This window comes from Pseudophryne corroboree, chromosome 5, assembly GCF_028390025.1.
Source record: "Pseudophryne corroboree isolate aPseCor3 chromosome 5, aPseCor3.hap2, whole genome shotgun sequence".
NCBI lineage: Eukaryota > Metazoa > Chordata > Amphibia > Anura > Myobatrachidae > Pseudophryne > Pseudophryne corroboree.
Window position 1 is genome coordinate 776,056,622 of NC_086448.1, and position 27,293 is coordinate 776,083,914.

At 46.5% G+C, this 27,293-nt stretch overlaps 1 protein-coding gene across 2 annotated transcripts in view; it reads right to left on the bottom strand.

Moving 5' to 3' along the window:
- The window catches only part of CRHR2 (corticotropin releasing hormone receptor 2), a 306,717-nt gene that overhangs the window by 104,026 nt on the left and 175,398 nt on the right, over positions 1-27,293 (bottom strand). For both annotated transcript variants that reach the window (XM_063924323.1, XM_063924324.1), the window contains 2 exons: positions 18,692-18,798; positions 4,049-4,166 (listed from right to left, as the gene is read on the bottom strand). In XM_063924323.1, coding sequence (XP_063780393.1) covers positions 4,049-4,166; positions 18,692-18,798 — 225 coding nt within the window. The remainder of the gene's footprint in view (positions 1-4,048; positions 4,167-18,691; positions 18,799-27,293) is intronic.

Below are 27,293 nucleotides of genomic sequence, written 5' to 3' on the forward strand. Positions count from 1 at the left end.
ACCAGTCAGTGTATGTGTTCCCTCCTCTTCCTCTCTTACAAAAAGTACTGAGAATTATAAGACGGAGGGGAGTAAGAACTATACTCGTGGCTCCGGATTGGCCAAGAAGGACTTGGTACCCGGAACTTCAAGAGATGCTCACGGAGGACCCGTGGCCTCTACCTCTAAGAAGGGACCTGCTCCATCAAGGACCCTGTCTATTCCAAGACTTACCGCGGCTGCGTTTGACGGCAGGGCGGTTGAACGCCGGATCCTGAAGGAAAAAGGCATTCCGGATGAAATCATCCCTACCCTGATCAAAGCCAGGAAGGATGTAACCGCAAAGCATTATCACCGCATTTGGCGAAAATATGTTGCGTGGTGCGAGGCCAGTAAGGCCCCGATGGAGGAATTTCAACTAGGTCGATTCCTGCATTTCCTGCAAACAGGAGTGTCTATGGGCCTAAAATTGGGGTCCATTAAGGTTCAAATTTCGGCCCTGTCAATTTTCTTCCAGAAAGAACTAGCTTCAGTTCCTGAAGTTCAGACGTTTGCAAAAGGGGTACTGCATATACAGCCTCCTTTTGTGCCTCCAGTGGCACCTTGGGATCTCAATGTAGTTTTGGGGTTCCTAAAGTCACAATGGTTTGAACCACTTGAATCTGTGCAGTTAAAATATCTCACATGGAAAGTGGTCATGCTGTTGGCCCTGGCCTCGGCCAGGCGCGTGTCAGAATTGGCGGCTTTATCCTGTAAAAGCCCTTATCTGATCTTCCATTCAGACAGGGCGGAATTGAGGACTCGTCCTCATTCTCTCCCTAAGGTGGTTTCAGCGTTTCATCTGAACCAACCTATTGTGGTACCTGCGGCTGCTGGTGACTTGGAGGACTCCAAGTTGTTGGACATAGTCAGGGCCCTGAAAATATGTTTCCAGGACGGCTGGAGTCAGAAAATCTGACTCCCTGTTTATCCTGTATGCACCCAACAAGCTGGGTGCTCCTGCTTCTAAGCAGACTATTGCTCGTTGGATTTGTAATACAATTCAGCTTGCACATTCTGTGGCAGGCCTGCCACAGCCAAAATCTCTAAAAGCCCATTCCACAAGGAAGGTGGGCTCATCTTGGGCGGCTGCCCGAGGGGTCTCGGCTTTACAACTTTGCCGAGCAGCTACTTGGTCAGGGGCAAACACGTTTGCTAAATTCTACAAATTTGATACCCTGGCTGAGGAGGACCTGGAGTTCTCTCATTCGGTGCTGCAGAGTCATCCGCACTCTCCCGCCCGTTTGGGAGCTTTGGTATAATCCCCATGGTCCTTACGGAGTTCCCAGCATCCACTAGGACGTCAGAGAAAATAAGAATTTACTTACCGATAATTCTATTTCTCGTAGTCTGTAGTGGATGCTGGGCGCCCATCCCAAGTGCGGATTGTCTGCAATACTTGTACATAGTTATTGTTAACTAAATCGGGTTATTGTTGTTGTGAGCCATCTATCCAGAGGCTCCTCTGTTATCATGCTGTTAACTGGGTTCAGATCACAGGTTGTACGGTGTGATTGGTGTGGCTGGTATGAGTCTTACCCGGGATTCATAAATCCTTCCTTATTGTGTACGCTCGTCCGGGCACAGTATCCTAACTGAGGCTTGGAGGAGGGTCATAGGGGGAGGAGCCAGTGCACACCAGGTAGTCCTAAAGCTTTACTTTTGTGCCCAGTCTCCTGCAGAGCCGCTATTCCCCATGGTCCTTACGGAGTTCCCAGCATCCACTACGGACTACGAGAAATAGAATTATCGGTAAGTAAATTCTTATTATATCAGCAGCTACATGTGGAAGAGGATTGCCAACCTCTTAAAACAAAAAGCACAATGTATATAATGGTATCCGGACTCTAGGCCGACACTGTCTAGGTCTACACACATTAGGTCGACACCTATTGGTCGACATTGAGTAGGTCGACACAGGAAATATGTCGACACTGCCAATAGGTCAACATGAACAAGGTTGACATGGAAAAAGGTCAACATGATTTTTTTCACTTTTTTTCTAAATTTTTTGAACTTTTTCATACTTTACGATCCACATGGACTACAACTGGGAATAGTAACCTTCCTGAAGCATGGCGAGCAAAGCGAGCCATGCGAGGGGACGCGGTGCACTAATTGGGGTTCCCGATCACTTTATGAAGAAAATGACACAAACCCCCCCCATAAAAAACGTATGTCAACCTTTTTACATGTCGACCTAATGGCCATGTCGACCCATTTCCTGTGTCGACCTAGTCACTGTCGACCTATAGGAGAAGTTGCCCATGGCAACCAATCAGCCATGGGCAACTTCTCCACTGGCTCACTTCTCACTTTTCACTGGTTCATGAATAGACCCCTAGAATGCTTAGAAAAGAAGCACACATCGCTCCGTGTGTATGCCCCATAGTGATAGCGATGTGTGGCCCGCACGTCGCTATCGCTGACTCTAGATTGGCCAGATCTAGTCAGATCGCTCACTTCACCGCTGGGTGAAGTGAGTGCCCCCCCTTCCACATACCCCCCTCGCTCAGCACACGTGCTGTGTGCTGAGCGGGGTGAGAGATGTGTGCCGAGCATTCTGTGATAGATCGCTCAGCACACATCTCCCCGTATGTATCCCCCTATTGTGAAATTAAAACAGATGTTTTTTTATTATTGTACCCATTGTGTGTTTTTTATAGCACTATTTTGCCCATCTGGGACTAAGGGGTCTATTTACTAACTTTGGATGGAGATAAAGTACCAGCCAATCGGCTCCTAACTGTAATTTTTCAAACACAGCCTGTGACATGGCAGCTAGGAGCCGATTGGCTGGTACCTTATCTCCAGCGACTTTATCTCCATCCAAGGCTTAGTAAATAGACCCCTAAAAGTTATTGCATTTTTCAGCACAAGTGGAGACAACCTTTTAGACACTGGCGGAGTTTGTAGAAGCTTGGTAGGCATGCTACAGTGATACCTCAATAAAGGGACATTAAGGAACTCGTGTGGCAATGGACATAAATGCAGTTTGCGCTTCGCTTTCCCGTAACCTGCATTTCTGCCTGTGTGCGTGCAACCCAATCATTCTTATACATTGTCCCTATGGCGACTGGGATGCATTTCACCCTTGCAATTTAGATGCAAACGCTGCCCAACTCTAGATGAGGCTCTAATTCCCCCAAAGTATTGGAAAAAACCCTGATATCCTGATGTGTCCTAGTAGTTCATTCAACTAAATTGTTTGGTATACACCATGGACCCGCAGAGTCGCACCAAACGTTGCTGTGCAGTAGTTGTGGGAAGCTGCGGTTTATTACTTTATGCTAATGCAAATACTAATGCTGTGGATTGTGCGTGTGCACGTGTAAACCAGTGCTGTCCATTGATTTATGCCGCATGACGGAACTTTCATCATTAGTGTGGACACTTTCATCAGCCCATGCTAGGTGCAGGTAATCCATCAAACACACCCTCCCTTCTACGTAATCATGAATCAGGATCACACTGAGTTTTTGGTACAGGCCCACGACACGCCTACTAGTCAGCTTAGTTCCATGTGAAACGCGTTGCCACCTCCCAGTTCACGCTCTAAAATGCCCTATATTATGTAATGACAAATCTCACCCAAGTTGTCTCCCACTCAGAATAGGACTGACATACGAAAACATATGTAATTCGCCATTTGTGTCCGAGAACAGAGATCCATGTGAATCAGCCCCAAGGTTTGCTGGCTCACTCAAGTTTTGTTTGATGCACAAATCTAGGCAGTATTATGTTATTTTACATTTGTTCATGCACAATGTCCTTATACTGAAAACTAAAGCTCTGTTCTGTTCTTTTTGTGTATACTGTACATAAAATTAATAGCCTGAGTTTGCAAAGTCTATCATCTAGATTTAACAAAAGTACAATGGAGCACACCAAGGTTAGAGATCCGTGTGACATAAGCACAGTGGAACGTATTGCTCGACAAACCAACACTGATTTTGTACTTCTTGCATTGTTAGCGGGGTACAAGTGGCGGCAAACATTCAGCAATCGCTCACATCTATTATTACCGTACCTCATTCTTTTCATGAATTTGATGGTCAATCAACTGTAGGAGGAACCACATGATATTACGTAGGATAAAGGTTGTGATTAAATTCCAGTGAATAATATTGCGAAGGCATCTTATGCTCCTAGGAAGGGTACAAATGAGAAATAGGAGAATTCAGATTAAATACAGGTTATCATCACTTCACTGTAGCAAGAGAAATCATGCAGACCAGATTTATACTTCAGTTTGTGTAAGCGAAATGCAACAGGAACAAGTTAAATGCGTGATGTCTTCAATTGACTTTCTACAAAAACTAAATTATTGAATTATTCAACTATTAAAATATAAAGATTCTGCTTGTGCATTCCTAAAAGTGTCTACACATGCAATCACACCGGGGCAGATGCACTGGCGTATTTATAAAGGGTGCAGTGTGTGCGGTGCACACGGGCCCCCAGGGATCCAGAGGGGCCCACTCTGGACACCCTGCATCCATTAACAGTAATACTTACCTTACGGAGTCCTGCGGCGCAGCGCTGCAGAAATCACTGGGAAAATGGCGTGGTGCCACTTTCCCGGTGGTTTGCGCATATGCAGTAGGTAAATCACTGGGAAAATGGCCGCCGCGCCATTTTCCCAGAGATCTGCGCATGCGCTGTAAACTCAGGGACAGCGCTAGGGTCCCCTAGGGACCCTAGTGCCCAGAGTCTACACAGCACTGCCGGATAAAGAGGAGGGGGCCCAGTCGGAGACTGCACATGGGCCTCCTCCTCTCTAGAAACGCCCCAAGGCAGATGCAATAAGCCTGACAGTGATGAAGTGGAAGGTGATAATGCACCAACCAATCAGCTCCTAACTGTCAGGATACAGGGTGAAAAATGACAGGAGCTGATTGGCTGGTGCGTTATCACCTTCCACTTTATCACTTCTCCAGGCTTAATACATCTGCCCTGTACAGAGTTGGACAGAAATAGCTTCCGAACTGCATCCATTGATAAAAAACTATATATTCGCTGTAAAAGCCAAGTTATATCCAGCCCACGATGTGTACACTTGTTTGATACTGTTTATTGTCATAAGCTCGCTCTCGCACTTTCTTTATGTTAGTTGCAAAAGAAATGTCTGCAAACAGGGATATTTACACTCATGACTAACTATATATTGTTGCGTCAATACCCCCACACTGTACTTGCCTACGTGAGTTACGCCCTAGTTTCGCTTCTTCGTTCATAAACGTAGATGTGATCAAAATGTATATGCCAAAATGTCTACCCCCTAACCAGAGTGTGTACGTCTCAGAAGAAAGTGCAGTGCAAATTAACACAAGATAACGCTTCTCCAACAGGTGAATGTTTATCTCTGCATCATCATAGGAATTGTTTTTACAATTTTATTGTTTAAGACCAAATTGTCTAGGAACTATGCAGTCATCCAATCTAACTTCAGTATGAGTACTGTATTTCTCGTACTCTAATGCTCTCATTATACACAGCCAAGAACCAGCCGCACTGATCAACAATCCTCGATTGTAGAACTGATGTAACTAAAATACTCTTTCATCACTTTCTTTTACTTCATCTGTGGCTTCTTTTTTAAACATTTTATTTTTATTACTGCTTTCTTATACAGCATAAATAAAACAAATATACCTGTCAGTGGCTGTTATAACATCGCAATAATGTTAAGAGTGAAAAACTGAGAAATATATAAAATAGTAAATATAAATTTCTACAATAAACTTACAGAAAGATTTAAATATTCATTGTAACAGCTCATTGTAAAAGTGGATGTAATTATTTTTACACAAACTATTAACTTTTAAATAGATTAATGAGTTACAGTGTAAACCATTGTTTATAGACATTTCTCGGACGTCCTAGTGGATGCTGGGAACTCCGAAAGGACCATGGGGGAATAGCGGCTCCGCAGGAGACTGGGCACAACTAAAGAAAGCTTTTAGGTCACCTGGTGTGCACTGGCTCCTCCCACTATGACCCTCCTCCAAGCCTCAGTTAGATTTTGTGCCCGGCCGAGGTTGGATGCACACTAGGGGCTCTAGAAAGAAAGTATATAATTAGGTTTTTTATTTTACAGTGAGACCTGCTGGCAACAGGCTCACTGCAGCGAGGGACTAAGGGGAGAAGAAGCGAACCTACCTGCTTGCAGCTAGCTTGGGCTTCTTAGGCTACTGGACACCATTAGCTCCAGAGGGATCGACCGCATGGAACTGGCCTTGGTGTTCGGTCCCGGAGCCGCGCCGCCGTCCCCCTTACAGAGCCAGAAGCAAGAAGACGGAAAATCGGCGGCAGAAGACATCAGTCTTCACCAAGGTAGCGCACAGCACTGCAGCTGTGCGCCATTGCTCCTCATGCACACTTCACACTCCGGTCACTGAGGGTGCAGGGCGCTGGGGGGGGGGCGCCCTGAGCAGCAATAAAAACACCTTGGCTGGCATATATATCACAATATATAGCCCCAGAGGCTATATATGTGATAAATACCCCTGCCAGAATCCAGAAAAATGCGGGAGAAAAGTCCGCGAAAAAGGGGCGGAGCTATCTCTCTCAGCACACTGGCGCCATTTTCTCTTCACAGTGCAACTGGAAGACAGCTCCCCAGGCTCTCCCCTGTAGTTTTCAGGCTCAAAGGGTTAAAAAGAGAGGGGGGCACTAAATTTAGGCGCAATATTGTATATACAAGCAGCTATTGGGAAAATTCACTCAATATAGTGTTAATCCCTAAATTATATAGCGCTCTGGTGTGTGCTGGCATACTCTCTCTCTGTCTCCCCAAAGGGCTGTGTGGGGTCCTGTCCTCAGTCAGAGCATTCCCTGTGTGTGTGCGGTGTGTCGGTACGGCTGTGTCGACACGTTTGATGAGGAGGCTTATGTGATGGCAGAGCAGATGCCGATAAATGTGATGTCGCCCCTTGGGGGCCGACACCAGAGTGGATGGATAGGTGGAAGGTATAAACCGACAGTGTCAACTCCTTACATAAAAGGCTGGATGACGTAACAGCTATGGGACAGCCGGCTTCTCAGCCCGCGCCTGCCCAGGCGTCTCAAAGGCCATCAGGGGCTCAAAAACGCCCGCTCCCTCAGATGGCAGACACAGATGTCGACACGGAGTCTGACTCCAGTGTCGACGAGGTTGAGACATATACACAATCCACTAGGAACATCCGTTACATGATCCCGGCAAATAAAAAAAAAAAAAAATGTGTTACGCATTTCTGACATTAACCCAAGTACCACTAAAAAAGGGTTTTATGTTTGGGGAGAAAAAGCAGGCAGTGTTTTGTTCCCCCATCAAATGAGTGAATGAAGTGTGAAAAAGCGTGGGTTCCCCCGATAAGAAACTGTTAATTTCTAAAAAGTTACTGATGGCGTACCCTTTCCCGCCAGAGGATAAGTTACGCTGGGAGATATCCCCTAGGGTGGATAAGGCGCTCACACGTTTGTCAAAAAAAGGTGGCACTGCCGTCTTAGGATACGGCCACTTTGAAGGTACCTGCTGATAAAAAGCAGGAGGCTATCCTGAAGTCTGTATTTACACACTCAGGTACTAGACTGAGACCTGCAGATAGTGCTGCTGCAGCGTGGTCTGTAACCCTGTCAAACAGGGATACCAGTTTGCGAACATAAGACGTCGTCTTATATATGAGGGATGCACAGAGGGATATTTTGCCGGCTGGCATCCAGAATTAATGCAATGTCCATTCGGTCAGGAGGTTATTAGAGACCCGACACTGGACAGGTGATGCTGACTTTAAAAGGCACATAGAGCCTTATAAGGGTGAGGAATTGTTTGGGGATGGTCTCTGGGACCTCTTATCCACAGGAACAGCTGGGAAGAAAAAATTTTACTTCAGGTTTCCTCACAGCCTCAGAAAGCACTGTATTATCAGGTACAGTCCTTTCGGCTTCAGAAATGCAAGCGTGTAAAACGAGGGAAGAGGGAAAAAGCTGCACCAGTCAGCCAGTTCCCAGAATCAAAATTCTTCCCCCGCTTCCTCTGAGTCCACCGCATGACGCGGGGGCTCCACAGGCGTAGCCAGGTACCGTGGGGGGCCGCCTCAAAAATTTCAGCGATCAGTGGGCTCGCTCACAGGTGGATCCCTAGATCCTTCAAGTAGTATTTCAGGGGTACAAGCTGGAATTCGAGGCGTCTCCCCCCCACCGTTTCCTCAAATCTGCCTTGCCGACAACTCCCTCAGGCAGGGAGACTGTGCTAAAGGCAATTCACAAGCTGTATTCCCAGCAGGTGATAGTCAAGGTGCCCCTACTTCAACAAGGACGGGGTTACTATTCCACACTGTTTGTGGTACCGAAACCGGACGGTTCGGTGAGACCCATTTTATATTTGAAATCCTTGAACACTTACATAAAAAAATTCAAGTTCAAGATGGAATCGCTCAGGGCGATTATTGCAAGCCTGGAGGAGGGGGATTACATGGTATCCCTGGACATCAAGGAGGCTTACCTACATGTCCCCATTTACCATCCTCACCAGGAGTACCTCAGATTTGTGGTACAGGATTGCCATTACCAATTCCAAACACTGCCGTTTGGACTGTCCACGGCACCGAGGGTCTTTACCAAGGTAATGGCAGAAATGATTATACTCCTTCGAGAAAGGAAGTTTTAATTATCCCGTACTTGGACGATCTCCTTATAAAGGCGAGGTCCAAGGAGCAGTTGTTGGTCGGAGTAGCACTATCTCGGGAAGTGCTACAACAGCACGGATGGATTCTATACATTCCAAAGTCACAGCTGGTTCCTACCACATGCCTACTGTTCCTGGGGATGGTTCTGGACACAGAACAGAAAAAAGTGTTTCTCCCGCAGGAGAAAGCCAAGGAGCTGTCATCTCTAGTCAGAGACCTCCTAAAACCAAAACAGGTATCGGTGCATCACTGCACACGAGTACTGGGAAAAATGGTAGCTTCTTACGAAGCAAAATTCCATTAGGCAGGTTCCATGCAAGAACCTTTCAGTGGGACCTCTTGGACAAGTGGTTGGGATCGCATCTTCAGATGCATCGGCTGATAACCCTGTCTCCAAGGACCAGGGTATCTCTACTGTGGTGGCTGCAGAGTGCTCATCTTCAAGAGGGCCGCAGATTCGGCATACAGGACTGGGTCCTGGTAACCACGGATGCCAGCCTTCGAGGCTGGGGGGCAGTCACACAGGGAAGAAATTTCCAAGGACTTTGGTCAAGTCAGGAGTCGTCCCTACACATAAATATTCTGGAACTGAGGGCCATTTACAATGCCCTAAGTCTGGCAAGGCCTCTGCTTCAAAACCAGCCGGTACTGATCCAATCAGACAACATCACGGCAGTCGCCCATGTAAACCGACAGGGCGGCACAAGAAGCAGGATGGTGATGGCAGAAGCCACAAGGATTCTCCGATGGGCGGAAAATCACGTCTTAGCACTGTCAGCAGTGTTCATTCTGGGAGTGGACAACTGGGAAGCAGACTTCCTCAGCGGACACGACCTACACCCGGGAGAGTGGGGACTTCATCCAGAAGTCTTCCAACTGTTGGTAAACCGTTGGGAAAGGCCACAGGTGGACATGATGGCGTCCCACCTAAACAAAAAACTAGAGAGATATTGCGCCAGGTCAAGGGACCCTCAGGCGATAGCTGTGGACGCTCTAGTGACACCGTGGGTGTACCAGTCAGTTTATGTGTTCCCTCCTCTGCCTCTCATACCAAGGGTACTGAGAATAATAAGAAAACGAGGAGTAAGAACAATACTCGTGGTTCCGGATTGGCCAAGACGAGCGTGGTACCCGGAACTTCAAGAGATGATCTCAGAGGACCCATGGCCTCTGCCGCTCAGACAGGACCTGCTGCAGCAGGGGCCCTGTCTGTTCCAAGACTTGCTGCGGCTGCGTTTGACGGCATGGCGGTTGAACGCCGGATCCTGAAGGAAAAGGGCATTCCGGAGGAAGTCATTCCTACGCTGATTAAAGCCAGGAAAGATGTAACTGCAAAGCATTATCACCGCATATGGCGGATGTATGTTGCTTGGTGTGAGGCCAAAAAGGCCCCAACAGAGGAATTTCAACTGGGTCGATTTCTGCATTTCCTACAAGCAGGAGTGACTATGGGCCTGAAATTAGGCTCCATTAAGGTACAGATCTCGGCTCTGTCGATTTTCTTCCAGAAAGACCTAGCTTCACTACCTGAAGTTCAGACGTTTGTTAAGGGAGTGCTGCATATTCAGCCCCTTTTGTGCCTCCAGTGGCACCTTGGGATCTCAACGTGGTGTTGAGTTTCTTAAAATCACATTGGTTTGAGCCACTTAAAACCGTGGATCTAAAATATCTCACGTGGAAAGTGGTCATGTTATTGGCCTTGGCTTCAGCCAGGCGTGTGTCAGAATTGGCGGCTTTGTCATGAAAAAGCCCTTATCTGATTTTCCATATGGATAGGGCAGAATTGAGGACTCGTCCCCAGTTTCTCCCTAAGGTGGTATCAGCTTTTCACTTGAACCAACCTATTGTGGTGCCTGCGGCTACTAGGGACTTGGAGGATTCCAAGTTACTGGACGTAGTCAGAGCCTTGATTCCAGGACGGCTAGAGTCAGGAAAACTGACTCGCTATTTATCCTGTATTCACCCAACAAGCTGGGTGCTCCTGCTTCTAAGCAGACTATTGCTCGCTGGATTTGTAGCACAATTCAGCTGGCGCATTCTGCGGCTGGACTGCCGCATCCTAAATCAGTAAAAGCCCATTCCACAAGGAAGGTGGGCTCATCTTGGGCGGCTGCCCGAGGTGTCTCGGCTTTACAACTTTGCCGAGCTGCTACTTGGTCAGGGGCAAACACGTTTGCAAAATTCTACAAATTTGATACCCTGGCTGAGGAGGACCTTGAGTTCTCTCATTCGTTGCTGCAGAGTCATCCGCACTCTCCCGCCCGTTTGGGAGCTTTGGTATAATCCCCATGGTCCTTTCGGAGTTCCCAGCATCCACTAGGACGTCAGAGAAAATAAGATTTTACTCACCGGTAAATCTATTTCTCGTAGTCCGTAGTGGATGCTGGGCGCCCGTCCCAAGTGCGGATTGTCTGCAATACTTGTATATAGTTATTGCCTAACTAAAGGGTTATTGTTGAGCCATCTGTTGAGAGGCTCAGTTGTTTTCATACTGTTAAACTGGGTATGGTATCACGAGTTATACGGTGTGATTGGTGTGGCTGGTAAGAGTCTTACCCGGGATTCAAAATCCTTCCTTATTATGTCAGCTCGTCCGGGCACAGTGTCCTAACTGAGGCTTGGAGGAGGGTCATAGTGGGAGGAGCCAGTGCACACCAGGTGACCTAAAAGCTTTCTTTAGTTGTGCCCAGTCTCCTGCGGAGCCGCTATTCCCCCATGGTCCTTTCGGAGTTCCCAGCATTCACTACGGACTACGAGAAATAGATTTACCGGTGAGTAAAATCTTATTTTTACAAACATGTAAGTCATGCAAAGATCATAAGCCTATAACTGGTGACCAGAGGCTGAATATATACTATACACTGGCCACCACAGACTAGAGATCAGCTTTACATTGGCCACCAGAGACTGAAGGTCTACTATACATTGCCCACCAGAGATGGGTGGTCTAATATACACTGGCCACCAGAAATGGGTAGTCTACTAAACATTGTCCTTCAGAGAGTGGCGGTCTACTATACACAGGCCATCTGTATGTTTACTAAACATTGGCCTCCAGAGACTGGATGACTACTATACACTGGCCACCAAAGACAAGTGACCTAATGTACATTAGCAATAAGTGACTGGAGATCTACTGTACACCGCAAACTACAGATAACTTTACATTGGTCACCAGAGACCGGAGATCTACTATACACTGGCTACCAGAATATTTAGATTTACTATACACTGGGCACCAGGGATGGGTAGCCTACTATACATTGGCCTCCAGAGACTTTAGATTTACTATACACTGGCCACCAGAGATGGGTGGTATAATATACACTGGCCACTAAAAATGGGTAGTCTACTATACATTGTTCTTCAGAGACTTGAGGTCTACTGTACACAGGCCATCTGTATGTCTACTAAACATTGGCCTCCAGAGACTGGATGACTACTATACACTGGCAACCATAGATAAGTGACCTAATGTACATTAGCAAGAAGTGACCTACTGTACACCACAAACTACAGATAACTTTACATTGGTCACCAGAGACCGGAGATCTACTAGACACTGGCCATTAGAGTCTTCAGTTTTACTATACACTGGCCACCAGGAATGGGTGGTAAAATATACACTGGCCACCACAGTAGTCTTCTATAAACTGACCACCAAAGATGGGTGGTCTACTATGCATCAGCCATCAGAGACTGGAGATTTACTACACACTGACCACCAGAGATGGATGGCCTATACGCTGGCCAGCAGAGGTGGATGGTCCACTATACATGGGCTCCCAGGGATGGGTGGTCTACTATGCATTAGCCACCAGAGACTGGAAACTTACTATACATTGGCCACCAGAGACTGGAGGTCTCCTATAAACTGGCCATCAGAGACTGGTGGTCCACTATACACTGGCCAACAAGGCTGGGAGGTCTACTATGCATTAGCCACCAGAGACTGGAGATTTACTATACACTGGCCACCAGAGACTGGAGGTCTCCTATACATTAGCCACCAAGACTGTAAATCTACTATACATTGGGCACCAGAGACATTACCTACTGTGCATTAGCCACCAGAGATTGGAGGTCTGTACACTGACTACTACAGGCTACAGATAAACTTAGAGTGTGCACCTGCATTTTTATTTTTCCTCTGTGGTACTAGAAGCCTCAGCATGGTAGCACCTCTTATTATGTTTAAAAATAGTGTGTGCAGTCAAAGTCCTCCCTTTTTCCTAGATATCAACTGTACAATGGCCATCAGAGACTGGAGGTCAACTTTATACTGGCCACCAGAGGTAGGTGGTCTACTATACAGTAGCCACCACAGGCTAGAGCAGAAAAAAGGGAGCGGACCACCAGCGCTGTTGCTTTCAGATTTATATAACAAAATGTCTTTCAACCGATGTTACTCCTCAGTCAGCCATCAGAAATATTTTCAATAAAGTATTCCTTGTTTGATGTACCTCACTCACCGACGTACAATATGATTTCCTCCTATAAAGGTATCTTTTCTTTGTACGATTGGAGTCAATAAACCTGAATTCTTATAACTGTATAGATAATTAGGAAAAGCAACTCCTAATTGAATATACCTTACTCACCGACGTATGGTGAGATTTCCTCATATAAAGGTATCTTTTCCTATAGCATTAGGACCAGCATCAAAAAGGGCATATGGTAATAAACTCAACGTTTATCTGAGCCCTATGTTCATCCAAAGGTATCTTTATAACTGAACCATCTGTTGTTTCAAAAAACCGAATGGTTTTTCCTTGAAATATGGGTAGGAATGCTGGATTCTTCGTAAAAAGTATTTTTAATTCATAAACATAAAAAGGCCTTACATAAAATTATTAAAAAAATCAGGGATTACATCACTCCACTCCATAAGGACCTCCAACATCAACCAGTCTGCCAATTAAATCCCAAAGGGAAAAAACAGGGGAGAGGGTGAATCTTAAGGATATGAGATCTTACTCCTTATATGGATAGGAATGTTTGTTCCCTGTAGCTCATAGCACCAACGCGTTTCGGAAATGTTTCCTTCCTCAGGACACCCTGAGGAAGGAAACATTTCCGAAACGCGTTGTTGCTATGAGCTACAGGGAACAAACATTCCTATCCATATAAGGAGTAAGATCTCATATCCTTAAGATTCACCCTCTCCCCTGTTTTTTCCCTTTGGGATTTAATTGGCAGACTGGTTGATGTTGGAGGTCCTTATGGAGTGGAGTGATGTAATCCCTGATTTTTTAAATAATTTTATGTAAGGTCTTTTTATGTTTATGAATTAAAAATACTTTTTACGAAGAATCCAGCATTCCTACCCATATTTCAAGGAAAAACCATTCGGTTTTTTGAAACAACAGATGGTTCAGTTATAAAGATACCTTTGGATGAACATAGGGCTCAGATAAACGGTGAGTTTATTACCATATGCCCTTTTTGATGTTGGTCCTAATGCTATAGGAAAAGATACCTTTATATGAGGAAATCTCACCATACGTCGGTGAGTAAGGTATATTCAATTAGGAGTTGCTTTTCCTAATTATCTATAAAGTTATAAGAATTCAGGTTTATTGACTCCAATCGTACAAAGAAAAGATACCTTTATAGGAGGAAATCATATTGTACGTCGGTGAGTGAGGTACATCAAACAAGGAATACTTTATTGAAAATATTTCTGATGGCTGACAGAGGAGTAACATCGGTTGAAAGACATTTTGTTATATAAATCTGAAAGCAACAGCGCTGGTGGTCCGCTCCCTTTTTTCTGTTCTAGTTTAATTCAAGAGTTGGTACCCTTGAGAGGGGACCTCAGCTGCAGTTGACTTTGGCGCAAAATAACATCATTCCTTGAGAATTTCGTACCACAGGCTAGAGGTCTATAATATACTAGCAACCAGAGGCTTGAAGCCTTCTATACACTGTTCACCACAGACTGGAAGTCTACTGTATACTAGTCATCAGCGATTAAAGGTCTACATACAGTACACTGGCCACCAGAGACTAAAGATCTACATACAGTGGCCACCAGAGACTACAGGTTTACTATACATTTGTCACCAAGGATGAGAGATCTGTTGTATAACAGCCACCAGAGAAGACATCTGCTTTATATACTTGCTACTGTTTTTTAGACTACTTACAAGATAAGGGTCTGCATTATAAACTAGGAGCTATAGATACACACCCAGGAAACATGTAATAAGGTCGAAAGTCAATAGGTCGACCACTAATGGTCAGAATGTAATTGTCGACATGGACAAAAGGTCGACATGACAATGGTCGACACAGCATATAGGGGGTCATTCCGAGTTGTTCGCTCGTTATTTTTTTCTCGCAACGGAGCGATTAGACGCTAATGCGCATGCGCAATGTCCGCAGTGCGACTGCGCCAAGTAAATTTGCTATGCAGTTAGGTTTTTTACTCACGGCATTACGAGGTTTTTTCTTCGTTCTGGTGATCGTAATGTGATTGACAGGAAGTGGGTGTTTCTGGGCGGAAACTGGCCGTTTTATGGGTGTGTGCGAAAAAACGCTACCGTTTCTGGGAAAAACGCGGGAGTGGCTGGAGAAACGGAGGAGTGTCTGGGCGAACGCTGGGTGTGTTTGTGATGTCAAACCAGGAACGACAAGCACTGAACTGATCGCAGATGCCGAGTAAGTGTGGAGCTACTCAGAAACTGCTAAGAAGTGTCTATTCGCAATTCTGCTAATCTTTCGTTCGCAATTTTGATAAGCTAAGATTCACTCCCAGTAGGCGGCGGCTTAGCGTGTGCAAAGCTGCTAAAAGCAGCTTGCGAGCGAACAACTCGGAATGACCCCCATAGTCGCCATGAGGTTTTTTTTTACATTTTTAAATGTTTTTATACTTTATCTTCCACGTGGACTACGATTTGGAATAGTAACCTTTTTCCCATGTCAACCTTGTGCATGTTGACCTTTTGCGGTCGACCTTTTGAAGGTCGACCCAATGATCCACACCTGATTGAATCCATCACTAGTAATTTCACTGCACATGTCAACTATGCGGTTTAGTAAACTGCACCTTACTGCAATGCGGTGTTGGACTGGGGCATGAAGGGCCAACAGGGGCTATGCAGTGGTAGAGGCCCATGCTTAGAGGTGTGACCAACCTCCAGATAGGGTGTGGCTAGCCATCACAGAGGCCCAGTTAACCATTATGGTCATGGTCAGGGTCCTCTTATTAAATATATATAGTAAATACTGCTAGTGCCTGCATGATAATGTGCCAGATTAATAAGAGCAATGCACTGTACATATACACCATAGTCCTGTGCAGTATAAGGTAACATATGTATAATGTATAATTAGTGCACATTCTGGAACCTGATCCCTAGGGGAGGACGTGGGTTCTCAAGCAGTTGGGCCACCATATACCATGCACCCCTGTGGGCCAGTGTGACACTTCTGCAATGTATAATAAGCTGCGATGTGTGATAATAGCGCGGGCTACTTGTCAGTACAAGGTCGCCTCAGTGACGGTATGTCATGTTATAGATCATCCTAATGTCCAATTAAAAGCACCTTCCTCTCCATTGTGACATTGTACCCGTGAGTCTTTTCAAACTTAGAATAATTCCTTCTCACTGTAAAACGAGCCATGTTCCCCTCAGTGCTTTTTCTGGTTTGAGTTTCCTTTGCTGGTTTTCAATGTGTCAGAGCAGAGAACAGATTTTATCCACATATTATTCCATTTTCTGTGCATCCTCTTATCTAACGTTAGCTGATGTGCCTTAGGTGGGATGACATCATCAAGATGATATCACCTATTGTTCCATCCACCTACAATGTCTCTGTGGAACACAAAGCTATTTCTCTAGAGAGCACTGAAAATGTGTTTGCAGTAACCTACATACAGTACAACTGTATTTCACAACCTAATTTGTCACACTTATTAGTCACTCACTTTTTATAATGCTCACACACGTTTAACATCAATTCACATGACTGTGCTTAATGAACAATAGTGAAAGAACAATCAGAATACTGTAGGTTTCTAAAGAAGAATTGTAACCATTATATGAGTCTTTAAAGCTATTTCTCAATAAAACACACATCTGCAACAGCCACTTAGGTAAAACGGTTAATAAAATGAACTAATTTTTAAATAAACTTTTTAATGTGCAAAAAAAGAAAAAAATCTCTTTAACTAAATCTCTTAAAAAATCACATAATCCAAATGTCACGTCTGAGGATTTGTCTTTACTAGGACAAGGCTGTGTCTTTAGCTGCGCTGGAGGTTACGTGCAGAAATCTAGGTGGCTTGATTAGATTCCTTTGCATAGGTTAGAAGGATCTACAATCCAATTGTGGTTGCAGACAGTTTAGGAAACTACTATATACAGTAAGAGTGATACTGGAAGCTGATTTAGTATTCAGGAATAGCAAGAAGTTGGTAAGGCTTAGCAATGTAGACTGGGCTGGGCCTGGTAATGCAGACTGGACTGGGACTGGTAATGTGGAACAGGCTGGGTTCGGTAATACAGACCAACACTGGAACCAGTACTACAGTAAGAGCCGGATTGGATGCAGAAATACTGAGGGGAATGGAACGGGATTACTGAACCGGACCGGAACCGCTCAGTTGAACTGGACTGGAGCCAGTCAACTGAACCCATACTGAAACTGGATTGCTGAACCTTTTTGGTACCAGATTACTGAACTGGACTGGACTGGAACTGGAGGGCTGAACCGGACTGAAACAGGATTGCTGAACTGGACTGGAACCGGACTGCTACATCAGACTGGAACTAGATTGCTAAGCACTCTGTCTAGGCAGGAACAACTGATTAAGCTGTAGACTGCTAGAGACCAGGGTGGCATCTGAGGAATTGCACCAGGAAATGCTTTCTCCAGATTGGATACTGCAGTCAACTAAGCTGAAGCTGCACTCTGACTGGCTGAGAGCAGGTGACTGAATCCAACATGGCATCGCCCATACACCAGTTCTGGAGGGAACTCCAGTGTGGAATCAAACTAAGCAACCAAGAGACACAAGCCAACAAATAGAAGCAAAACACTGTAAGTAGCTGTGCAAGAAATGTCATCAATGTAATCTTGTTGGCAAAAACATTTTTTGTACAAAAGGTACAGGAGGGAAATATCCTTCAAAGGAAAAGAAGTATTAGAACATGATTGCGTTGAAACTGGTGGGAGGGACGTTCAGGAGAAATTTGAGGAAAAAATTACTTCACAGAAAGGGTAGTGGATAAGTGGAATAGCCTCCTGTCAGAGCCCAAATTAATTACATTCGGTGCACAAGTTATATCAAACTGTTTTCGCAACCTATGCTATATAGTAGAAGTTTATAACAAATCTCCTCATCCAGTCGCAGACCCCCCACTTAACTCAGGAAGTGGGTGGCTGGCCCTCTCATCTCTCTTAGGAATCCAGGAGAGCTGCACTGCAATTATGAAATCTCCCATATACTCTAGAAGGGTGGTCTTCAGTTTGCCGGCAGCCGGGCTCCCAACGACCAGCGCCGGAATCCTGACCGCCGGCATACCAACAGCTTTTCTCCCTCTTGGGGGTCCACGACCCCCCTGGAAGGAGAATAGATAGTGTGGCGAGCGCAGCGAGCCCGCAAGGGGCTCATTTGCGCTCACCCAGCTGTGGGTATGCCGGTGGTCGGGATTCTGGTGCCGGTATGCTGGCTGCCGGGAGCCCGACCGCCGGCATAACATACTACCCCCCTCTAGAAGAGTACTGTGTTAATGTGTATTTGGGAATTCCAGGGTCCTCTTTGTGAAGGAGCTGCTGTACCTCCAGACAGACTTGGATTGTAAGCTCCAGTGGGGCAGGGACTGATGTGAATGGACACATATGTTATGTAAAAGTGCTGCTGGATACGTGTGCGCTGTATAAAATTACTGTCATTCAATAAATAAATAATACACTTCCACCAATTAAATGTTTCATTTCCCTTTTACCCATAGCACAGCAGGAATTGCAGGAAATGTAACTAAGGAACTTACCTTAAGCACAAAAAAAGTAGAAAGGCAATGACGAGCGCCAGCACGGATATACAGTGCCCCAGGTAGTGTATAATAAGAGCGATCTTGTAATGCAGATCATCTTTCCGCTAGAGACAAGAATATAATGTGATTAAATTAGCATGACTCGCTGCAATAATGTTACAGGACAGTTAATCTGTTTAGGAAGCAGTAATTATCTTCCCTGGCTGGTGAATAATCTCATACAGTAATAATAGGTCCACACAAGTTATTTTGGGATGAGTGAAATCTATGGACAAAGAAATCATGCTACAATCTAACGGATATCATAAAAATAGTCATTCTTTATTTTTTGCTACAGTAAATTGGCTCATGTACGTTTAAAATGCACGTGCAGTTTAAGACAATGGAACTTGTCTAATATGAGGCTACATTAATAAATGGCAGCTTCCCTGGTGTGGAAGTGATAGGTGATCTCTCCAGCCATAGTACAATCCTGACTATTTCATAAAACATCAGAGCTTGTTATGGCCCCTCTGTTCAATTCCCATGATAGTTACAGGGTTGTCCATTGGCAGGACAACTACCGATGACTGATGGCTGTTATGTGGACTACAGTGTGCTATTGGCTACCTTGTGGTTCTTGGTGACGCTCACGCAATTACCCTTGCCCAGCAGTCTTTTAGCCTCCTGCAATGCTAGGTTTTTCTATAGCAGCCGCCTTTCCAGGGTGAATTAGGTCCACTCCGTACTCAGATGTCCCCAGGTTTTATGTATGGACAAGGCGACTATTGGAGGCTGGGCAAGAGTAAATTCCAGTATGGTGAGACGTCACTAAACACTACCTAGATACCGCTGCACTACACACAGGCAGAGAGAAATAACCGAATGCACGTGAGTGCAACAATGCACAGGTTGGAATATAATCTTAACACAATCAATATGTACATGCAACAATGCACAGGGTGTTATTAGCAACAAGACTTTATATACATACAGCAATGCACATGATATATTAATAATGAATAAATGCAAAGGCAAGAATCTGTGTGGAGTTCCACACAAAATCTGAACTATAGGAGAGCTGGTTCCAAAAGGAAAGCGAACAAGGCAAGGCGTCTGAATTTCAGGAGTTCTCAGAGATGACAGCGATTTTGGGAGTGCACTGACTGAATATAAATGGGCTACGCCCAATCACAACCCTGATTATAAACTAAGTGCAGCTGCCCTGCTGCACGTACTGCACAAACTAAGCAACGGGGAACGCCTTCTACTTTTGGCGTCCCTATTGCCTAGTAGTGCGGTGGCCCCCACGGGGGGTCTGGATATCTGAATGGAATCCGGTGTTCAGGTCGACCACACGTAGGTCGACAGTTATTAGGTCGACCACTATTGGTCGACATGCATTAGGTCGAAATGGTCTTTAGGTTGACATGATCAGTAGGCCACACATAAAAAGGTTAACATGAGTTTTCTTAAAATTTTTTTTTTTTTAACTTTTTCTTACTTTACTATCTACATCATGGGTCTTCAACCTGCGGCCCTCCAGCTGCTGTGGAACTACACATACCAGCATGCAGTGCCTCAGTTTTAGCATACCTTAATAGCAAAACTGTGGCAGGGCATGCTGGGATGTGTAGTTTCACAGCAGCTGGAGGGCCACAGGTTGAAGACCCATGATCTACATGGACTATTTCATTTTTCAAATCTTAGTGGGCTGAACCGCGCCGTGAAGGGGCGGGGCTTAGCCGCACAGCTCACCAGCGCCATTTTCTCTCATCCGCGCAGCTGCAGAGAATGCTGGCCCGGGACCTCCAAGCTCCACTACAAGTAACAGGGAGCTAATCGGGGAGGGGGGGGGGGGGGCACAGTTATTGGTGCATAATTATTGTTATTCATAGCAGCGCTTTCAACATATATTGTTTTCTGGGATATATGGGTGCTGGGGTGTGAGCTGGCATACTCCCTCTGTGTTTCTCTATCTGGGCTTCATTGTGGGTCTGTCCCCTAGCTGAGGCTTTGTGTGTGTGTGTCGGTGTGTCGATACTCCGTGTCGGCATGTCTGAAGCTGAGTGTTATTCCCCGGAGGAGGTTGCTGGGGCTAGCAGATGTGGGTCTGGAGTTGGCCCTGTCGGCGCAGCCGACACCGGATTTACTTACAATGTTAAGTACGCTTAATACAAGTGTGGCCTCTGTCTAAAAGGTTGGATAAATCGGAGTCTCAGACTCAGGTATGGAGGAAATCCATGGAGGATGCTTTGTCTCAGGTGCAGACCCCATCAGGGTCGCAAAAGCGGCCTTTTACTCAGTTGGTAGATATGGATACCGTCACGGATTCTGATTCCGATGTCGACTTCACTGAGGCTGCTTTACATCCACGGTTAGTTAAGAGTATTCAGTACATGATTGTGGCTATAAAAGATGTTTTACATATTTCTGACGAACCTGCGGTGCAGGAAACAAGGATTTGCTTGTTCAAAGGGAAAAAACCTCAGGTGAAGTTCCCCCCTCTCATGAAATGAATACTCTTTGCGAAAAGGCTTGGGAGTCGCCGGATAAGAGGTGGCAGATTCCCAAGAGAATTTACATGGCGTATCCTTTCCCCTCTGATGACAGGGAAAAATGGGAGTTGTCTCCAAATGTCGACAAGGCTCTATCCCGGTTGTCTAAGAAGGTGGCGCTTCCGTCCCCTGACACGACAGCTCTCATGGATCCGGCGGATCGTAAGCTGGAGACGTCTCTGAAGTCCATTTTCGCTAATATGGGTGCATTGCTCAGACCTGCTGTGGCGTCGGTATGGGTGAGTAGTGCTATTGCTAAATGGGCTGAGAATTTAGCTGCTGATATGGATACGCTTGATAAAGATAATGTTCTTTTGACTCTTGGTTATATCAAGGACGCTGCGGATTACCTGAAGGATGCGGCGAGGGATGTTGGTCTCTTGGTATCAAGAGCCAATGCCATGGCGATCTCGGCCAAGAGGGCAATGTGGATCCATCAATGGAATGCTGATGCCGACTCCAAGAGGGCTATGGAAGCTCTCCCCTTCAAGGGTAATGTCTTGTTTGGTGACGGCCTGGCTGACCTGGTGTCTACCGCGACTGTGGGTAAGTCGTCTTTTCTTCCTTATGTTCCCACACAACAGAAAAAGGCACCATATCAGCAGATAAATACAAGCGTGGAAAGGGTTCACCCTTCCTCGCTTCAAAGGGTAGAGGAAGGGGACGAAAGTCACCTGCAGTGTCAGGCGCCCAGGACCAAAAGTCCTCCCCTGCCTCTACCAAGTCCACCGCATGATGCTGGGGCTTCCCTGGGGGAGTCCGGACCGGTGGGGGGCCGTCTGCGGATCTTCAGTCAGGTCTGGGTTCAATCAGGCCTGGATCCTTGGGTCCTAGATATAGTATCTCAGGGGTACAAGCTGGAGTTTCAGGAGGTGCCCCCTCACCGGTTTTTCATTTTGACCTTACCAATGTCTCTTCTGGACAGAGAGGTGGTGCAGGCAGCAATACAAAAGCTGTGTCAACAGAGGGTCATTGTTCCCGTCCCAACGGGGGGAGGGGTTCTACTCGAGCCTCTTTGTGGTACCGAAACCGGACGGTTCGGTCAGACCGATTCTGAACCTAAAATCCCTCAATCCATACTTAAAAGTTTTCAAGTTCAAGATGGAATCTCTTCGAGCTGTGATCTCCAGCCTAGAAGGGGGGGATTTTATGGCATCAGTAGACATAAAGGATGCTTACTTACACGTCCCGATATATCCTCCGCATCAAGCCTTTCTCAGGTTTGCGATACAGGATTCTCATTACCAATTTCAGAAGTTGCCGTTTGGGCTTTCCACGGGCCCGAGGATTTTCACCAAAGTCATGGCAGAAATAATGGTTCTCCTTCGCAAGCAAGGGGTTACAATTATCCCGTAATTGGATGATCTCCTGATAAAGGCGAGGTACAAGGAACGGTTGCTGAGAAATGTGAATTTGTCTCTGTCGGTTCTGCGACAACACGGTTGGCTGCTAAATTTGCCAAAGTCTCAGTTGATTCCGACCACTCGGTTGCCCTTTCTGGGCATGATTCTGGACACGGGCTTACGGAAGGTGTTTCTTCCAGAAGACAAAGCTCTGGAACTGCAGACGATGGTCAGGGAGCTTCTGAGGCCGAAAAGTGTGTCGATTCATCAATGTACTCGGGTTCTGGGGAAAATGGTTGCGGCGTACGAAGCCATTCCGTTTGGCAGGTTTCATGCCCGGGTGTTTCAGTGGGATCTGCTGAGCAAGTGGTCCGGGTCTCACCTGCACATGCACCGGAAGATAAGTCTGTTTCCCAGGGCCAGGATTTCTCTCCTGCGGTGGCTACAAAGTTCTCACCTCCTAGGAGGGCGCCGATTCGGTATCCTGGATTGGGTCCTGTTGACAACAGATGCAAGTCTCCGAGGCTATGGCGCAGTCACCCAGGGAAGAAATTTCCAGTGGAAATGGTCGCTCCAGGAATCTTGTCTCCACATAAATGTTCTCGAGTTAAGAGCCATTTACAACGGCCTGCTACAAGCAAGAAGCCTTCTTCAGTTTCGGCCTGTCCTGATACAGTCGGACAACATAACAGCGGTGGCGCATATAAACCGTCAAGGCGGAACAAGGATCAGGGCGGCTATGGCGGAGGCCACAAAAATCCTTCGCTGGGCGGAACAGCACGTGAGCGCTCTGTCAGCAGTCTTCCTTCCGGGAGTGGACAACTGGGAAGCAGACTTCCTCAGCAGACACGATCTCCATCCGGAAGAGTGGGCTCTTCACCAAGAGGTATTTGCAGAAGTGACGAAGCGTTGGGGAACTTTGCTGATCGACATGATGGCGTCTCGCCTCAACAAGAAGCTTCCGAGGTATTGTTCCAGGTCAAGGGACCCCCAAGCCAGTGCAGTGGACGCCCTGGTAACTCCGTGGGTGTTTCAGTCGGTGTATGTGTTCCCTCCGCTTCCTCTCATTCCAAAGGTGCTGGGAATCATTCGACGAGCAAGAGTGCAAGCGATTCTTGTCATTCCAGATTGACCAAGAAGGGCCTGGTATCCAGATCTTCAGGAATTACTTGTGGAAGATCCCTGGCCGCTCCCTCTATGAGAGGACCAGTTATTGCAGGGACCATGCGTGTTTCCAGACTTACCGCGGCTACGTTTGACGGCATGGAAGTTGAGCGCCAAATCTTAGCTCGGAAAGGTATTCCCGGGGAGGTCATTCCCACTCTCCTTAAGGCGAGGAAGGAGGTTACGGCAAAACATTTTCACTGTATTTGGAGAAAGTATGTTTTGTGGTGTGAGACTAAAGCTGCTCCTGCGGAAGAATTTCACTTGGGTCGGTTTCTCCATTTTTTGCAGGCAGGCGTCGATGCTGGCCTGAAATTGGGTTCCATCAAGGTGCAGATTTCGGCTTTATCTATCTTCTTTCAGAAGGAATTGGCTGTTCTCCCTGAGGTTCAGACTTTTGTGAAGGGAGTGATGCATATCCATCCTCCGTTTGTGCCCCCGGTGGCACCATGTGATCTTGACGTGGTCTTACAGTTTCTTATGTCTTCCTGGTTTGAACCTTTGCGTAAGGTTGAGTTAAAGTTTCTCACTTGGAAGGTGGTCATGCTGTTGGCTCTGGCATCTGCCAGGCGGGTGTCTGAGTTGGCGGCCTTATCTCACAAGAGTCCGTACTTGATCTTCCATTCGGATAGAGCGGAATTGAGGACTCGTCAACAATTTCTGCCGAAGGTGGTTTCTTCGTTTCACATTAACCAACCTATTGTGGTACCTGTGGCTACAGATGCTGTGGCAGCTCCAAAGTCTCTTGATGTTGTGAGAGCTTTGAAGATCTACGTCACCAGAACGGCGGTGGCCAGGAAAACAGAGGCGCTGTTTGTCCTGTATGCTTCCAACAAGATTGGTCATCCTGCTTCGAAGCAGACTATTGCACACTGGATTTGTAGTACGATTCAGCAAGCTCATTCTTCGGCTGGGCTACCGGTGTCGAAATCAGTGAAGGCCCATTCTACCAGGAAGGTGGGCTCATCTTGGGCGGCTGCCGAGCAGCTACGTGGTCGGGTTCAAACACCTTTGCTAAGTTTTACAAGTTTGATACCCTGGCTTAGGAGGACCTCATGTTTGCTCAATCGGTGCTGCAGAGTCGTCCGCATTCTCCCGCCCGTGTTGGAGCTTTGGTATAGACCCCATGGTCCTTTTGGAGTCCCCAGCATCCTCTAGGACGTAAGAGAAAATAGGATTTTAGTACCTACTGGTAAATCCTTTTCTCCTAGTCCGTAGAGGATGCTGGGCGCCCATCCCAGTGCGGACGGTTACTTACAGTGTATTCTTACTAGTTGCATTGGTTTACACACGGGTTGTGTATTTGTTGTTTCAGCTTGTTGCTGTAGTTAAATTTATACTGTTATCTGGTTTACTGTTACTCCGGTTGTACGGTATGTTGTGGTGTGGGCTGGTATGTTCTAGCCCTTAGTTTTAACAAAAATCTTTTCCTCGAAATGTCCGTCTCTCCTGGGCACAGTTCCTATAACGGAGGTCTGGAGGAGGGGCATAGAGGGAGGAGCCAGTTCACACCCAGTCAAAGTCTTTTCAGTGTGCCCAAGCTCCTGCGGATCCCGTCTATACCCCATGGTCCTTTTGGAGTCCCCAGCATCCTCTACGGACTAGGAGAAAAGGATTTACCGGTAGGTACTAAAATCCTATTTTTCTCTTACATCCTTGAGGATACTGGGAATCCATTTAGTACCGTGAAAAAGTACCAAAGCTCCCAAACCGGCTGGGAGAGTGCTGAGTTTCCTGCAGAACTGATTGACCAAACTGAAGGTCCTCAGAGGCCAAAGTATCGAATTTGTAAAACTTTGCAAACATGTTCGAACCAAACCAAGTAGCTGCTCGGCAAAAGCCGAGACACCCTGGGAAGCCGCCCAAGAAGAACCCACCGACCTAGTAGAGTGGGCCTGTACTGATTTTGGAACCGGCAATCCTGCCGTGGAATAAGCATGCTGGATAGTAAGCCTATTCCGGGGTGCAATAGACTGCTTTGAAGCAGGACACCCAATTTTCTTGGGATCATAGAGAACAAACAGCGATTTCCTGTGACGAGCTGTCCTCTTTACGTACACCTTCAAAGCCCTCAGAACTTCCAAAGACTTTGACGTAGTAGAGGTGTCCGTAACAGTCGGAACCACAATAGGTTGGTTGATGTGAAATGCGGACACCACCTTAGGAAGAAATTGCTGACGAGTTTTGAGTTCAGCTCTGTCCTCATGAAAAATTAAGTAGGGGCTCCTGTGAGACAACGCCCCCAGCTCCGACACACGTCTTGCTGAAGCCAAGTCTAACAGTGTGACGGTCTTCCACTTAAGGTACTTTACGTCTATCTCCTGTAACAGTTCAAACCAGTCCGATTGGAGGAACTGCAGCACCAAATTGAGATTCCAATGACTGTCGACCTAGTTAGGGTCGACTCAATGAACCACACCCTTCTGAACACTGGTGCACAGGAAAAAAAATGCTTTATCAGTTGTTTGCTTTAATTTACAGTATGACAGAATTGCATTGGTTGCTGCAGGAGTAAATGACTCAAACAGTAGAAATCTCGAGATGGATCTGCCTCCTCAACGGCAGTAAATGCACCAGGTCTGTGTTTATTTTAACCTGCCAATTGTATCGTTAAAGAGCTGAGTGTGCACTAGACAAACTTTCATCCCGCCGTCCAACTTACCAACTATCCAACTAATTCTACTCAAAAAATGTATTTTTAAAAAATCAGCCAGCCTCGAACAGCAACTAACCACTACGTGTACTAAGTGGGAACAATAATCCATCACAGATTAAAAACAGGGCTATGGTTCATCATTTAGGATGTAGTACGTGTAGATTTTTGGCCCAGAGAGAGACACAAAAGGACAAGAGAGATCCTGTTGCAATGTCACTGTGTGCAGGATAGCTGCTCGTGTCATCAGGACCCCACGCCTCCATCACATGCTGGAACACTGCTTATCTCAGTGCCGTGACTACGTGTGTGCCAGGTGTGCCTGGCACACAGTGCAGTCGCCCTGAGGGCGCAACTGCCCGCATTCCTTAAAGTCAGCAGCATTGTAATGAGTCAAACTGACTCATTACAATGCCGCCTGTGTGTGCCGGATCGAGGAGAGGAGCAGCTGTGGGGGCACGTGAGAAGGAAGAGGAGGGAGCCGCAGCAGCGCACTGTAATTGGTGGCAGCGCCGCTGCAGCTGTCCCTCTCTTTCCATATAGGCTGGCCGCCGCTGCTGTGAATGCTGGGATGCGCTTCCCTCATCCCAAAATTCACAGCAGCGGCGGCCAGCCAATGTGGAAGGAGTGGAACAGCTGCAGCGGCGCCGCCACCAATTACGGCTCCTGAGTCCCCCTCCCTCCTCCTCCTCCTCCCCTGCCTGTGATCTGCCAGCAGCTGCTGCACCGAGGAGCCGGACTGCCTGAGCCAGCGGAGAGACAGTAAGTATCATCTATTCTGACTGTCTGTCTATCTATCTATTCTGTCTGCCGTAATGTGTAATAAGGTGACGCTGTCTGTCGTAATGTGTAATAAGGGGGACGCTGTTTGCTGTAATGTGCAATAAGGGGACACTGTCTGC